This window comes from Microtus oregoni, unplaced genomic scaffold, assembly GCF_018167655.1.
Source record: "Microtus oregoni isolate MIOR12 unplaced genomic scaffold, Mior012 000002F_ref0000024, whole genome shotgun sequence".
NCBI lineage: Eukaryota > Metazoa > Chordata > Mammalia > Rodentia > Cricetidae > Microtus > Microtus oregoni.
In genome coordinates, this window is record NW_024543061.1 from 67,463,638 (window position 1) to 67,478,790 (window position 15,153).

Genomic DNA, 15,153 nt, shown 5'->3' on the forward strand with positions numbered 1-15,153 from the left:
GGGGCTGAGAGCTGAGTACACTCATGGACTGGGGGCCGCAGGGGGTTCGCAGTGAAGCCAGCATGAAGGAAAGCCAAGTGACCTCATTTCTTGGGATTTGGACAGGAGCTAATCAAATCTATCCGAGACTAACACGGGGAGGGAGTTCCATCAAGTGGGTGTTGACTCCAGGGTTCAGGCACCCTATTCAGGCCCATTATCCAGTAACTGCTTCTTGGGTCGTCTTTTGATTAGCAGATATGCGGTGTCTGAGTCTTTGCTGAGTGTAAGCTGATGGCTTCTTTCTGGCCAGAGACCTTGGAAGCCCCTGATCGTGAACAGACCACAGTCCTTGGAAGTCAGGTTTCCCTTGGAAGTCACAGGATAAGAGACCCAGCATTTAGCAGGATAGTTGATAGCCCAAGGGTATAAGGCAAGCTATTCCCTCTGCCTTCCCACAACCCAGTAGGGCTATCCGCAGAAATAGGACATCTGAAGAGAAGGTCCCATACAGACAGGTAGCAAGGATCAAGAATAATGTTCCTTTAGAAAGAAGGCTTCGTAAAGCAGGCTGAAATTGTTGAGGATCTTAGAAAAAAGTATTTTTTGAACATATTGGAGAGCTCTTAGGCTCTGAGACATGGGGGTTAGGGTGGGGCACAGCTGAGACAGGTGATTAAGACAGGACAGATCTTTACCAGTGATTCAAACTGGCCTCCAGGCTGGGGACGCACTCCAAGCAAGTTGAACATGGCCCAGGGATGGTATCTCAGTCCCTTTCTGTTGCTATAACAAAATACTTGAGACTGGGCAATGGAGAGAGAGAGAGAGAGAGAGAGAGAGAGAGAGAGAGAGAGATTTTGGCTTGTGGTTCTGTGTCCTAGGATGTCCATGGTGTAGGCAGTGACTCCATGTTGTTTTAGTTTATGAAGGACAGCACAAGAACAAGCAGGGGGTGAGTGGCCATCCTCCATCCTGCTTTGCACAGTCAGATCCATTGTAGCCACCCAGTTCTGTGAGCGAGGACCCACTGGCATGAGAAAAGCATCGGTCCATTCCCAGGGGCTGTGGTCCCATAGTGAAACTGTCCCACTGAGACCTACCGTGTGGCTCTGTCTCACTAGGCACCAAGCATTCACACAAGTTTTGCTGGAGACAGACCATATTCCAGTCACTGCGGACATTCCATACCATTGCTGAGGTCTGGAGGTGGGCAGCATTTATAGATAGAGTGCCAGGGTTAGCGTGAGAGGAGAGATAGAGAGGAGGTAGGCCTGGACAAAAGCTTCATATCTGCCCATAGTTTCCAGGGACCACCTTACCTATGAAAGTAAAGAAAATGTCGAGGAACTGGAAGGCCAATGCCCACGGGAACATTGCTTGGAGTGGGGTTTGCTGAGCTCTGCTCCTGTCCTGATGCCCCAGCTCTCTTCATCACAGCAATCCCGTCCCCAGAGCCTGTAGTCTAGCTGGGGGGGGGGGGGGCTTCTAAGCCTGGACTTCGGAGCGTGCCCAGTGGCCCACGTTCAGCCATATCCAGGACACGCAATGGCAAAAGAGGCACTGCAGATCCATGCTTACAAGTTCTCTAGTAGAGTGATAGGAGAGAAAGCCACTAATAGGCTCTCTGCAGCCTCAGCAATAGCAAAAGCAATGAGTTTGGGTGCAGGGTGGGCTTCTCAGGTGACGTCAGCTCAGCAGCTCCTCTTCTGTCACCCCAGGACCTGACCTTAGACCCTGACTTCTGTTCAGAGCACAAGCAACGCAGATATGGTTTGTTTTCACTGCATCACAAAACAAAACAAACACAACCCAAACAAAATACAACCCAAACAAAACAAAGGCATGGACAGTTCCCACGGGAGCCTCCCAGTAGCAGGAGGGGAACAGCTGTCATTTTAACCCTTTGTGGATGGAGTCCATGGCCAGAGAGTGATGGCCCCAGGACAGGGTCTGGGGCAACCTCAGGAAGCTGAAAAATGAGGACCAGGGGTGGGGGTGGGGAGAATGGGATAGTCTGCTTCTCTGACAGCTGGAGAGGAGGAAATAGCATCATGGATGCCTATAACTCCCACAAGATATCCTGTTGACTCCTGTTCTGGCAGCATGGGACTTTCCCCTGTTGGCAGGCATCCCCCCTCACTGCCCACACGAGTGGGATTCAAGGCTAGGTAGCCCCTTGCAGTAGGCAAAACACATGACCTCTCCAAGAGCCTTGGTAATGGAAACCCACTAATAGATTTCCCTCCAATGTCCTCAAAATGCCCTTTTTCAATTAAATTTCTTTTTCTAACTCAAGGTTTTGCCCTCCCCTTAAGTTTCTCTATTTTACTTCTCTGGCATATGTATATTAAATTGTTATATACTTCTCACATGTTTTTTTTCTAAACAAATGAGCGTTTCACCCATTAGGTGAAGGCTCCGAAGAATCAGCCTAGGGCCAAAAAGAGTGGTCTGTAGCCTGCTCCCGCTCGGCACTAACTCTAGGGCTCCTCCCTGGGTCCCAACACGTCGGCTACAAAGTGACATGAGGCTTTTGCATCTTCCAAGGCTTTGGAAAGTTGATGAAATTCATAATAGAGAGTCCTAGAAATGAAAGTGAGACTGCCATTGGATTTGTCTGACATTATCTGAGGACTCTTTATATACTTTACACAGACCTGGTCCTGTCTAGGATAGATAGCCTCTCTAGGTTGGTTTTTATGGAAGTAGAGAAAAATGTTAAAATCCCTCTAGAAGAAGACTCAGGGGGCGGAAGCCTGAGGTACTGGAGGAGGTTGTGGGAACCTTTCAGAGAGTCAGGTCACGCTGGCATGCGCAGTCCCTGTCACCACCTCCACCTGGAGCAATCTATCGCCAGCCTGCCTCTCCCATGAACAGCCAAGCCCAAGGCCCCTCTGCATCTGACCCTTGCTGGGCACCATCACTCCACAATGGGCTCCGTCTTTCAATGGACCCCTTTCCTCCCAACACTTGGAATGTCTCCCCCATGGGAGATAACACAGGTGATAGTCCAGAGGCCAAAGAATAATCCAGAAACAAAGACCAAATATTCCACCAAGCCTGACAAAGCACTGTCTTTCTATCCTGTGGAAATTCTGTTTCCATACTCAGACAAAGGCTGGAAGGACTCTGTCAGACCCTCAGACCAGGGCATTCAGACTACAAGCAGTCTCCTAGCTATGTACATAACCCTGTCGGTTAGTTTCTGTCCTCCTCCCCAGCACCCTCACTTCCGTAGCTCCAGGACCTTCTTGTCCCCTCAGGCAGGACCTAGACAATCCACAGTATGCTAGAACTGACTCAATTTCCCAGCTGCTTCTTCCATGGAACGTATTTCCGATGAGCAAACACAAGCAGGGGCGTCACTCCACAATTTTCTGACCCACTGTGGCTTCCTGCTTCCCACTCCGCCCCCTGCGCCCACCCTTACTCCCCACAGCACCAGGAACACAGTATCCCATATTGCTTCGTTCTCATGTGTGTTTATTGAGTGCCCACAGAGCCCATGGCACTGTGCTCAGGATTCAGAGCCACAGTCCAGCCAAAACGAGACCAGAGCTAGTACACAGAATGCTTCATAGCTGCGTAACATCTGTTAAGGGATCGGGATGGGGAAAACTAATCACGAAACAAATTCCTATTCAAAAGCAACAGAACCTCCTCTGAGAGTAATATAGAGTCTAGGCACATACACCCACACTCACGCATACACACGTGTGTGCGCGTGCACGCACACACCTCAGCATGAATACCCAAATAGGCCCACTTAGTTGTATATGCGTGCATATACAAATGTTTGTGGGCGTGTAAATTAATATAGAATCTGTATGCACACACACTCATGTGTGTGCGTGCACAAGTGCACACACATACATACACACTCACACACACACACACACACACACACGCCACTGCACAGACAGAGAATCTGGCTTATGCTATCAAAGACACTACATCTCCAGGTTCTATTGGAAGTAATCTGTCCTAGATGTCTGCAGCATGCAAAACTTGGAAGATCCATAGAGTCAGTTTAGGAGGACAATGGGGGCACACGGGTAGGCTTCCATCCTCGGAGCCCCCACCACAGCACAACAGGCAACAGCAAAGCCTTTGTGAAGGGCTCCAGGGGCAGAGCGGAGGAGCTGGAGGCTCCCTGTCATGGTGGGGCCCGGGAGAGCTCTGGCAAGTTCACCTATCTTCAAGGCAGAGTGCAAAGCTCCGGTTATCGAGTGTGGTCCTCCTAACAGTGTTCCTTGGGGCAGCATGGCAGACGGAAGTGAGTGCCTCTTCTCGCTTGCTCTCTGCAGCTTCCCACGTGTGCTAACGCATTTTGTAGTCATTAGATACAGATGTTTCACACAGCTGTCCCTTAAAATCCAAGTCTACTGTGAAATCGAGGTCTCGCTGTGAAGAAAGAGCAAAGAGCCACAGTGTCAATCTGGGGAGGAGGTCACAGCCCTTCTCAGGCCTAGGACTTCTACTGGAGCCCCAGGATGTCATGAAGTTTCTAGCTAAGGGGTCTCCACAGTTCTCAGGAATCCATTTTGGTGCCCCCATTAACCTCACAGGAAGGGCGCTGACAGCTAACCTAAGCCTTCCTGTCCACACACAAAAGCAGTCCCAGGATTTCCTTCCTCTAGGTGATAACTGAGGAAGGTGATGGGTCTGGCTTGACATCACCCTCAACCATCCTGCAGGCTTTCAGTGTCTGTGCAGACACAGGGACATCTCAGAAAGGTTCCACAAGGCCAACTGGAGAAATGCCCAACCAACATTCCTTCTGTACCAGACTCTTGAGCATTTACTGGCTCAGTTCGTCCTAAATGAGGCAGAGCCCATTTATGCAACATCCATTCTCCAAAGTTCTCCTGTGAGCTTCTGGGAGCTGTCCTCAAGGTTGAGGTCAGAGTCCAGAAAGCCTCTAGCCACTGGGGTTTGGAAGAGTCTACAATGAGGTCGTCCAATTAGGCCCGGTCACCTGCAAACACAGCTGCTGCCTGCCTCCCCCAGAAGCTTCTCATTTGTACACAAGACATTAGACCAGGCAGGTGACTTCTGGGAGCTCCCTGGGAGTCAGACCCATGTGTCCCTTCTCCTCAGTGGTCCTGGCATGCAAGGCTCCCTCAGACTCACCACATTTTTGGCATTTGGCTTCATGGATATGGTCCCGTAGATTTCCTCCCCCCTCCGGACAGTGAGGTAGTCTTCCAAGTAGAAGACGGTCTGCTTCCAGTGGGTGTAGGGGGCATCGGGGGCTGGTGGGGCACACAAGAGAGGGAAGAAGAAAGAGGCAGAGATGAACAAGAGTCAGCTGAGGCCCAGGACCCACACACAAGACCGGAGCTTGCCATGGCCAAGGGCTCTAGCAAGCCAAAGAATGGCAAACACGGGCCCAAGCATGGCAAACATGGCTCTGCCAGATCATGCCTTTCCTCCATTCCTTCTGCCTTGCTAAACCATTAGATTACATTCGTAAAGCCAGGCATCCAGGTCACTTGTTTGGTCACTTCTTCCTCCTGAGGCTGTCAAAGTCCAGCTAGCAAAGTATTGAAGTCCAGCAGTCAAAAGCCTCCTTTGGCTCACCTAATTAACACGCCCAATCAAAATTAACCAACTCACCCTGCCATTGGCTTTCTCCGTTCCCTTTATAAACTACCATTTGCCTATGGGCCACATAAGCCTCCCCTCTATCCAGAGGCAGTCTGTTTTCTCTGTGGGACAAATACCCCTGCCCTCTTTCGCTTGTTCGCTACTCCTTTTCCCTTGTCCTCGACCTCCTGTCTTTGTCTCTTATTCTCTGTCCTTTTGTCCCAACTCCTTTGTGTTGAGAACTTGGTCTCAGGGTTTCTTGTGCTGGCGCTTGTCCTTTCACGGAGGACTCCGTGACTTCTGCCCATACCCCGGTACTCAAGGGCTCAGGCATATAGACCAAGCCGCAGAACTCCTGACTCAGGGCCAGCCCCACTGAACTGGTGACCTTAGTGAGGGTTCAGAAGAGAGGCAGCCTTGTGCCAGGGGGCAGCTGGCATGCTGAAAGCCCCCTCAGCAGCTAATCCCGTTAGCACAGTGAGGCATAAAGAGGAGCCTATCCTCTCTCCATTGTTTGTAGATGTATGACATCATTTGTACAAACTCTACAGCTCAACCAGTCTCCCAGCTTTACCAATACCTCTTCTTTTTATTCCTCCATCCTTTGAATAACTTCTCTTGCCCAGGTGTTTGCCTTGCTGCTGTACCCAGCACCCTGGCCCAGTCCTACTGTAAATGCCAGCTGTGCCTTTGCAATAGGACCAGGAAGAATGAGATGCTTCTTCCCCAGATCACCCCTCCTGCATAGTTCAAGGCCATCATGATGCTTGCGTATCCCTGGTACTTGCCACTGCACCCATGTAGTCTCCAAATAACATGGAGGGGTCTATATCTTGGGATGCAGTCCTTTTCTTTGGTAGTGACTGCCTCTGGAGCACTCTCCCCACTCACTGCATCCTCATTCTTCAAGGCCAGCCTTCCTGGACCACTCCAGCCTGGATCTGGTGCTCCAAGGGCATCCAGAATTAATGTCATGACACTGTCTAGCATGCCTCAGAGTGAACACCTGCTCCTCGCTCACTTAGATCCTCTGCAGGTTCTCAGAGAGTGGAACCAGGCCAGCCTTGCCTACCACTGCTTAGCTCTCACCAAATTCAATCTCGAAGCTCCGAGTCGAGTGTCAAGTGAACACTGTTAAGAGCCCAAAGCCAGCATCTTCAGCATCTTGTGATGTGTGGTGTGCCCAGTGATGGTCAGCTAAAACCTGGGGCTACAGAAGGCTCACTTTAGAGTGAGCTCCTCTTGGCTTAGACCCTCGTCTTCCCCCATGGACTTTCCTTCTCGCCTAAAACCAATGCTAATAGCAGCAAAACTTGGGAAGGGCATAAGGGCCTTCAAACACATCGAAGATTTTTTTTTAATTTATTTATTTATTAAAAATTTCTGTCTCTTCCCCGCCACCGCCTCCCATCACATCAAAGATTTTTGCAGGGGAGACTCTGCCTTACATACAGCTTGGGGAATTACTAGGAGTGAGTTGTGCACCTGCAGGAGGAATTGGAATTGTCTCACAACCACGGGAATGGAGTGCCTTGTTCCTCCGCAGAGGGTTGAGGACACCAACTGATGTCCTTAATTGTCATGTGCCAAGTCAGACCTAAAATATCTTTCAAAACCCCAAGATCTATTTTAGTGATGGCAAAGGACCCCCACCCCCACCCCTTTGTTCCTTGCAGTGAGCTAGCTTGATTAAATGTCAGTGGTCAGATAGAGACAGGGCAGCCTTCAGTGTGTGCATTTGGAAATCAATGAAAACTCAAGGTTACAAAAGAAGACATAGCCTGAGCCTCTGGAGGAAAAGGAAGACAGAGATACCATAGCCTGTGCCTTGCAGACCCTGGGACCTCAAGGCCGCCTAGTGCTAACCCAGGCATGCTGCTGTCTACAAACCACCTGCTCTCAGCATGCTTCCTGCCAATTACTTCTAAATAAACTGTCAAAAGACAAACTCTGGCTGTGTGTGCAGAAAGCCGGAATGTGACTGACAGCACCCTCGCCCCCATCTCCACCTCCACCCACTTAGGCAGGTGTCTCTCCCATTCTTCAACTAAGGGGATCTGAGCTGCCTCCTCTGTCACCCAATCAGAGATGCCAACGGTCTGATCGTCACTGGCTTAGGTCTGCTGCCCGGTGAAGCCAGTCGGCCTCTACTGGATGACGCCAAAGCCCGAGTGCCATCCCCGGATAGAAGAAATATTGTTGCAAAAGGTTTCCTAAACATCATTTTTATAATGGAACCAGCAACCATGGCCTAATGGTCGCAACGTGCTTTCTCATCTGAGTTTTCTGCCATGTCCAGTAGGAAAAGCACAATTCAGAAGCTGACTCTGCTTCATTTTGCATTTCTAGATCAATAATTCTGGGGAGGTGGTACACCAAGGGGATAGACATGTCACAACATAATATCTGTCTCCATGGCTGAAGTGTCCGTCTTCTTTTGCATTATCCAAATGTGGTGGGAAGAACAATGGGACCTAGTTCTGTAGTATTGTTGCCATAGGTTTGTACTGTGACTCTGGAAATCCTAGGCCATCACGTGGAATATAGGCCATGTGCTTATCCCCTCAGGTAAGGGTGAGACGGATGTAAAGAGCGACCACACATCCCTCTCTGCCTGGGGACACAGTCCATGTCTGTTCACCCAGCACAATTAGGACCAGCTCATCTTTTCGCTTTCCAAGGCTTCCTGAGTCATATGGACTCCCAACTTACAACCTATTAGTTATAAAAAAACCACATCAGGGGATTCGCTAAGTGGCAGCCGCTGATAGTGAGCCACTGCAGAAACTGGTATGTAAGTAAGTATCCATCCATAAACCGCGGGAGGACTCCCTGCAAAGATACACTGCCTCACTCTGGTGCTCTAGAATGCCTGAGCCGTATCTGGAATGCTGCAATGCACCCGGTGGCTCTCACACTATACCATGCGTTCAGGACTCTGAATGATGTCTACAGCTCTTTTTGTCAGTGACTAAGTATCCCTCCCTCCCCAGTCCCAATCCATGACCCAGGATGGCACAGCTTTCAGTCATTATGAAGATGGGTTCTTCTTGGGAATATTCTGGACCCACATGTCTAGACCCACATATCAGCTCAGCCTCCCCCGTTCTAGGTTACTGATGACTTCTGCTCTCCATTTGAGGCGAGTATGACCAATGCTGTCTGCAATGCTGCAAGGATAAGAACATGCATTTAAAGGTCTTCGGCTTAGGGTTCCTGTCATTCACCAGGCGTGGCTCTGAATTTGTCCAGCAATGCCCAAGATGAACATGGCATTTCCACCCTCATCCTTCCTGTAGACCCGAAGCCCTTAGAAGATCATCAGGCAAGCAGTGGGTAGTGCAAGCAGCCCTGTGGGAGCTATGGGCTTTGGTGAAGAGCGGAAACACGGGGAGCCACGAGCGCCATTGGGAGTGGCCTCTCGTGAAATTATCCTCCTATGCTCTGAGGAAGAGAATTCAGCTTCCTGTTTCACTTCCTAGCAGTTAAGTAGTTAGATTTCTTTGTAGGCTGTAAATTTTCTAGCTGTATATTTAGAGTTGCATTGTCTAGTGAGCTTCTTGGAAATTAAAGACGGTGTACAGAGAGGTTTTCTCGACCTGGAAAATGACTCAGTGCCACAGGATGGCAAATGAGAAAAGAGGCTGCTTGAAACCCACAAAGTCACCCGCTCAAGGGCATCTCTGGTGATTAACATCCTACCTTAGAAAACCTGATATTTGAAGCCAGCTCCCCTTAGGGCCACTGCCTTCCGCTCACCTTGCAGCTTCCCTGCATTGTACGGCAGCATCAGATCTCCTCCCACCCTCACAGGGGATGAGTTCAAGGGGACGGGGACAGCTGTGCCCATGGCTGGCAGAGCTTTGGACGCTTCTGCCCGATGCTGTAAAGCAGCCAGAACCATTAGCGGAAGCATTTTCGAGCTACACAGTATGTGATTTGCTTTTGTGAGTGCATCCCCCAGAGCTGGCTGCACTGAGTCTGAGATGTAAAACTCAGTGGGGAAGCAACAGGGAGGGGCACCTGCCGGGGAGCAGAGGAAAGCATCCACAGATTCCTACAACCAATATCTTGTTTTCGCACATGCATGATTGTATGAAAACTCTTTTTACCATAGCCAGGATGTAAGAAAACATAACTTAGGATAATGCCTTCGGGGCTGGATGGCTAGAAATGGGACATTTAGAGAAAAAATTAAGAGATACCAATAGCATCTAAGCCACTAAGTTCTGAGGTGAGCTCGCAGGGAGTTCTTCTGTGAATACAAATTAGTTTATTTACATTTATTAATTATAAATATAACCCTATATCATTTATTCATCATCCATTTTAGCTGATATTTATATTTTAATTAAGTATTGCTCAACAACTCCTGCACTTACATTCCAACAGAAATAATAATAAATTTGTTTCCAGCTACTCTTTGCATTGTAGTTAATAATTTAGTTCCATTCTAGTTAATAATTCATCTCCATCCTAGTTATTGAGTTAGGTGGTAAGTTCATGAGTACTCATTATATTAATAAACAAATAAGCCAAAAGTGAATCATGCATAGGTTGTCCAATTGTGATAATATGTCTTGAACCAAACACTGGGATTTATCAAATTATATACATCTATGAGCCTAAAACACAAAAGAAATTACTCTGCCAGTGACCAGAGTGAAGACTCGGAGTAGAGTCCACTGCCAAGCCCATGTGGTCTAGCAAAATCTTTGACACACTAAACTGATGCTAAGCTCCCAAGAGGGCGAAGAGACTAACCAACTGCACTGTTTCCTCTGACTCTCAGCAAGCAGGATAAGAGGACATGAGAGGCATGAAGACGTGGTGAGGGCAGAGGGCATGCCCTGGTGAGGAGGCAGGCTTGCCCTCACAGAGGGAGTCGGCTCAGTGGAATCCTCAGCTGTCTAGTTCAAGATGATCTTTCTGGAGGACAGTGTTTCTCAAACTCAAATAGGAAGCATGGATACCTGGAGGCTTTGCCAAGGCACAGAAGGCTGGACCACCCTCAGGGTTTCTGAGCTGGTAGTTCTAGGAAGAGGCCATCCTAGATTCGAGGGTTGCTGAGGCTATTGTCCACAGAAAGTTCTTTGAGTGTCACTGCACTGAGACACGGGAATCAAAGATTTTAGGGCCTACAAACAACCTTCTTGAGCTTAGCTTTGTGAAGTTCAGATTCCACCTGGACTCACCATTGGCTTTCATCTTGAGCGGGGCAATGGTAGGGGGATGGTCCACAGACTGAGGGGACTGAGCCTGGTGCACATACTTCAAGTCCTCACCTTCTTTCAGGAAGCCCAGAAGCAACAGCTTTGAGTCTGTGCTGAGCTTTCCCAAGCCTCCCCCTCATGGGGCCATCAGAATGTCAAACCAGCCACCACAGAGCCAAGGAATCAACTCTAGACAGAAGTCCAGTAGGGTGCTGGGACCAGAAGTAAATCACTTGAAGGGAAGATAAGCCTTAGTGAGACTCATGGGCCAGGACCTATGCTTTAGACACCCACAGCTTCTTCTAGAGTGCCCCTGCCATGGCTCTCTCATCACCCACAGTGCAGGCTCTGCGCTATCATCATCGGGAAATGGGAGAGACAGAGCTGGATGCCATGAATCCCCCATTACCACCCTCCCCTCTCCATTGCTAGACTGTGTCTCCTTTATCCGTCAAGTTCAAATACCATCTGACTTCCCCCTCTCCAGGCTGCTCCTACCCCCTGGGAAAAAGAGCTCAGCTCACCTACAGACCCTTGAAGGAGGGCAGCCGTCATCAATGGCCCAGATCATGGGGATCTCTGGTATTTCCCAGGGCCAAAACAGCACCTGTTTGGCCTAGATGATAGAGCCCAGGAGACTCTAGTCTTTGTGGTCAGAGGTTGTACACTGGATGTAGGAGAAGATTTTCTGGGATTTGGACAAGATTGTTTGTTTGTTTTGAGACAAGGTCTTCCTCTTTATCCCTGGCTGGTCTGGAACTTGCTGTGTAGACCAGGCTGGTCTCAGACTCAGAGGCCATTTGCCTCTACCTCTCAAGTATTGGGACTGTGTGTGTCACTACACTTGGCCTGATGTTGAATTTGCTTAAAAGGGTTCCTGCCTCCTGTCCACAGGTAAAAAGGCATCTCTGTTCCCATGTAGCTAAGAAATAAGGGGTTATACCTGCTAGAACATTCCCCTTGCCACTAGCACACCTACCTACTCAACCCCTGAGGGCACACGCCCAGTTTCCAGGGACTCATATGGAGGGCATTCAGCCTCTAGACCTTTATCCTGGCAGCTCAAGCAGACTATTGCAGAAAGAGAAGGGCAATAAAAGCCCTCTGATAAAGGACCCTTCCATTCCTGGGTCACAGCCCAAATGAGCAGGCAAAAACAGTGGCCCAGTGATAAAGAAGTACCCTGAGCCTAGGGCATAGGAGGGAGCTCAGAATGGCTGTCCTGTAGGTGGGAAAGATGGGAAAAAAGTTGGGCATGCCCAACAAGGAGAAGTCTGAGGGCCTACTAAAGGGCCAGGGCCAAGCCACAGAACTCTCTCTAGTCAGGCCCAAAGGCAGTGAGGTGCCTCTTAAGGCAGACTAGGCAAAGGGCATGATTTGAATGTGTCTGCCAAAGTTCGTGTGTTGGAAATGTGGTCTTTAGAGAGTATATCGATGTTAAGAGCTGAAATCTTTTAGGGTGGTGAGTATCCGGGTCTTGGGGTTCTATCCTCACGAATATACTAATCTGTTCATAGATAGGTGTACCTGTGGGTTATCATATGTCTTAGTTATTACTGTAAAGAGACACCATGACCACAGTAACTCTTATAAAAGAAAGCATTTAGTTGGGGGCTTGCTTACAGTTTCAGAGGGTGAGTCTGTGATAATCCTGGTGGAAGTCATTCAGGCATGGGGATAAAACAATTGCATAGCTTTGCAACCTGACCCACAGGTAGCAGACAGAGAGAGACTGGTCCTCGTGGGCTTTTGAAAGCTCAAGGCTCAGTCTCAATGACACACCTCCTCCAGTGAGGCCATATACCCTAACCCTTCCCCAAAAGTTCCACTCCATGGTGACACCGCATTCAGATATATGAGCCTATGGGAGCCATTCTTATTCAATCACCACTTCATAGGAGTGGGCTACTGTACAGGAAAACTCTCTCTCGGGCTTTCTTTGTTTCACCTTTGGTACCATCTGCCATGTTATGATGCAGCACAGAAACCCCATCAGATGCCAAGCTAATGCCAGTACCATGTTTTCAGACTTGCCAACCTCCAGAACTGTGAGTCAAATGAGTTATCCAGACTCAAATGTTTGGTTATAGCAACAGAAAGCAGACAGAAATAGTGGAAGTCATCTTCTGGGAACACAACCACAGACTTAGTGATGAATGGACGCAGGTGGGAAAAAACAGGAAGGAAAGAGAGAGACCAGTTCATAGCCCAGAGGGAGATACGTCAGTCTTACATAGAGGCCGTCACCTCTGCACACACTTCCCACATGTCATATAGGCTGTCCTGGGGCCAGAAGGGGCTTCTGTCAGAAACCCTGTGCTGTTCTTACCCCTCACACAGAATCTTTTCACAGATACCAATCAGACAAACATATAGTAAAATCTCCAGAAGACAGGCCCAGTGAGATAGATCAGAGGCCAGAGACTCTTGTCACGTAAGTTCAGTGACCTTAGTTTGATCCTTTGAACCGGCGTAAAGGTAGAAGGAAAGAATCAACTCAGAAACGTCTGCTGGCCTCCACAGGCACAAGCATGCCACAACCCATCATAACACACTTTGTAGTAACAATACTCTTCTTACCCAGGCCATGTCTCCTACCTTGCCCTCCCCCAGTGTTAAGCAGGGCATCATAAATGAGCATAGTGGAGGTGTCAGGGGATGAGCCCGCCCTCATTATCAGCCACTTGCAACCCCAGGAACAGAGACAGCAAGACTTGGATTATTACTCAAAACAGTGAGATCTAAGTCTATCTCTGGCCCCAGGTGGAGACATGACATTCTGGACTGCCGGGAATTGCCTCCATCAGATTGGCCAGTGGGTGTGTCTATGACGTATTTTCCTGATCGTTAATTCATGTGGGAAGATTCAGTCACTGTGGATGGTACCATAGCTAGGCAAAGTGTATCTGGGATGTATAACAAAGGGCGTGAATGTGAACCCGAGAGCCAGCCAATATGCAGTGTTCCTTCAGTTCCTGCTGTGTGTTCTTGCCTATGCTTCCCTTGGTGATAAACAAGCTGTAGGAGTAAACAAACCCTTTCTGCCCCAAGATGTTTTGTCCATGGCGTTTATCACAGTAACAGAACACAAGCTCAGACAGCCTCCGTTTTCATGTGCCCACACACGTGAGCACGCATGAACACTCAAACTCCCTTGGTTTAAGGTAGACCTAAATATGTAAGTCAGAGTGATGATCTCCATGAGCACTGGCCATACTTGTCTCTCCAGAGTGTCTTCCTGTACAGTGGCCCCTTTAATAACCCTCTGCTCTCATCCTCAAAGGTACCTCATATCGCTTTGCAGTGAGTTCAGCCCGTATTCTGTAACTATACCGTGTCTCATAGGAATTCTTCCCTTAAGGACAACAAGGATAGAAGAACAGAAGGAAGGCCAGAGTGAGCTCCTGGTGGCACCCATGCCAGCTCTCAACTCTGGAAACTCTACCCCTATCATGTTTGCCTTTCCCTTAAGAAGTCAAGAGAGCAGGGGCTGTATCCTCTCCTCAGATGGAGGAAGTACGTGAGATGCCAATGATGTCTGGCCAAGTCAAGGCCAGTTCTAGTTTCTACCCATAAGCCTCAAGGAAGCACAGAGGGAAAGCTACACAAAACTCACCTGTAGAAAAACCCATTTTCTTGTGGCACTTGGTAAATTCAATATTAAAATAGGTGACGAGGGCATGGACGTAGTCGTTGCGCTGTATCTGCAGGCAGAAGGCAGATGTGAAGGACAGCTCTTCCGTCTTCACAGTGTAAATGTCCACTTCCTGCAGCCCAGAGGAGAGAGAAAGCGGAGGCTGACAACCTCTGTCTTGCCAGGGGGCCCAGTAACCTCACCCCTAGAGAAACTGGATCAGCCACTACTTTGGAGTGACTTCCAGACCCACCCACCACCCTCGCAGCTACCTCCTCCATCTTTTCTAAGGGACGGATGCATGGAGAATGGCGCGAATGGAGTTGCATCTAAAGCTGAGCAGAACTGAACCAGGAAGGTACGTCTGCTGGGGGAGGAGGCCAGAGGGGCTGAAGGTTGAGATAGGAGTGATCTAGGAGACCACACATCACCAGTGCAAGTTAGAGTGTCCTCCAGTGGCCAGTCAAGCGTTGCTACCAGCCTCCAGTCATTCAGAAAGTGTGCCCTGCCAAACCACCCCACTTAGCATCTTTATTACCTGGGAGAAAATTCTGAGAGGAACAAGGAGAGTCACTGCAGACTTACTCAATCAAAACATCAAAATGGCAGGGCCCTCCAGGTCCCTCTCAGAATTTTCTTGGCCCCCACCATTTTTTTTTATTCAAGTTCTCCAAGTGTCGCCTCAGGACTGAAGCATAAATGGACTGGAGGACGTTCCACTGACCATTTATAACA

At 49.0% G+C, this 15,153-nt stretch overlaps 1 protein-coding gene across 1 annotated transcript in view; it reads right to left on the reverse strand.

The window, feature by feature from the left end:
• Positions 1-3,453: 3,453 nt before the first annotated feature.
• The window catches only part of Prmt8 (protein arginine methyltransferase 8), an 85,250-nt gene continuing 73,550 nt past the window's right edge, over positions 3,454-15,153 (reverse strand). Inside the window, exons 8-10 of the mRNA XM_041639903.1 lie at positions 14,401-14,551; positions 5,116-5,237; positions 3,454-4,386 (exon numbers count right to left, since the gene is read on the reverse strand). Of these exons, the coding sequence (XP_041495837.1) occupies positions 4,303-4,386; positions 5,116-5,237; positions 14,401-14,551 (357 nt within the window). The 3' untranslated portion in view covers positions 3,454-4,302. The remainder of the gene's footprint in view (positions 4,387-5,115; positions 5,238-14,400; positions 14,552-15,153) is intronic.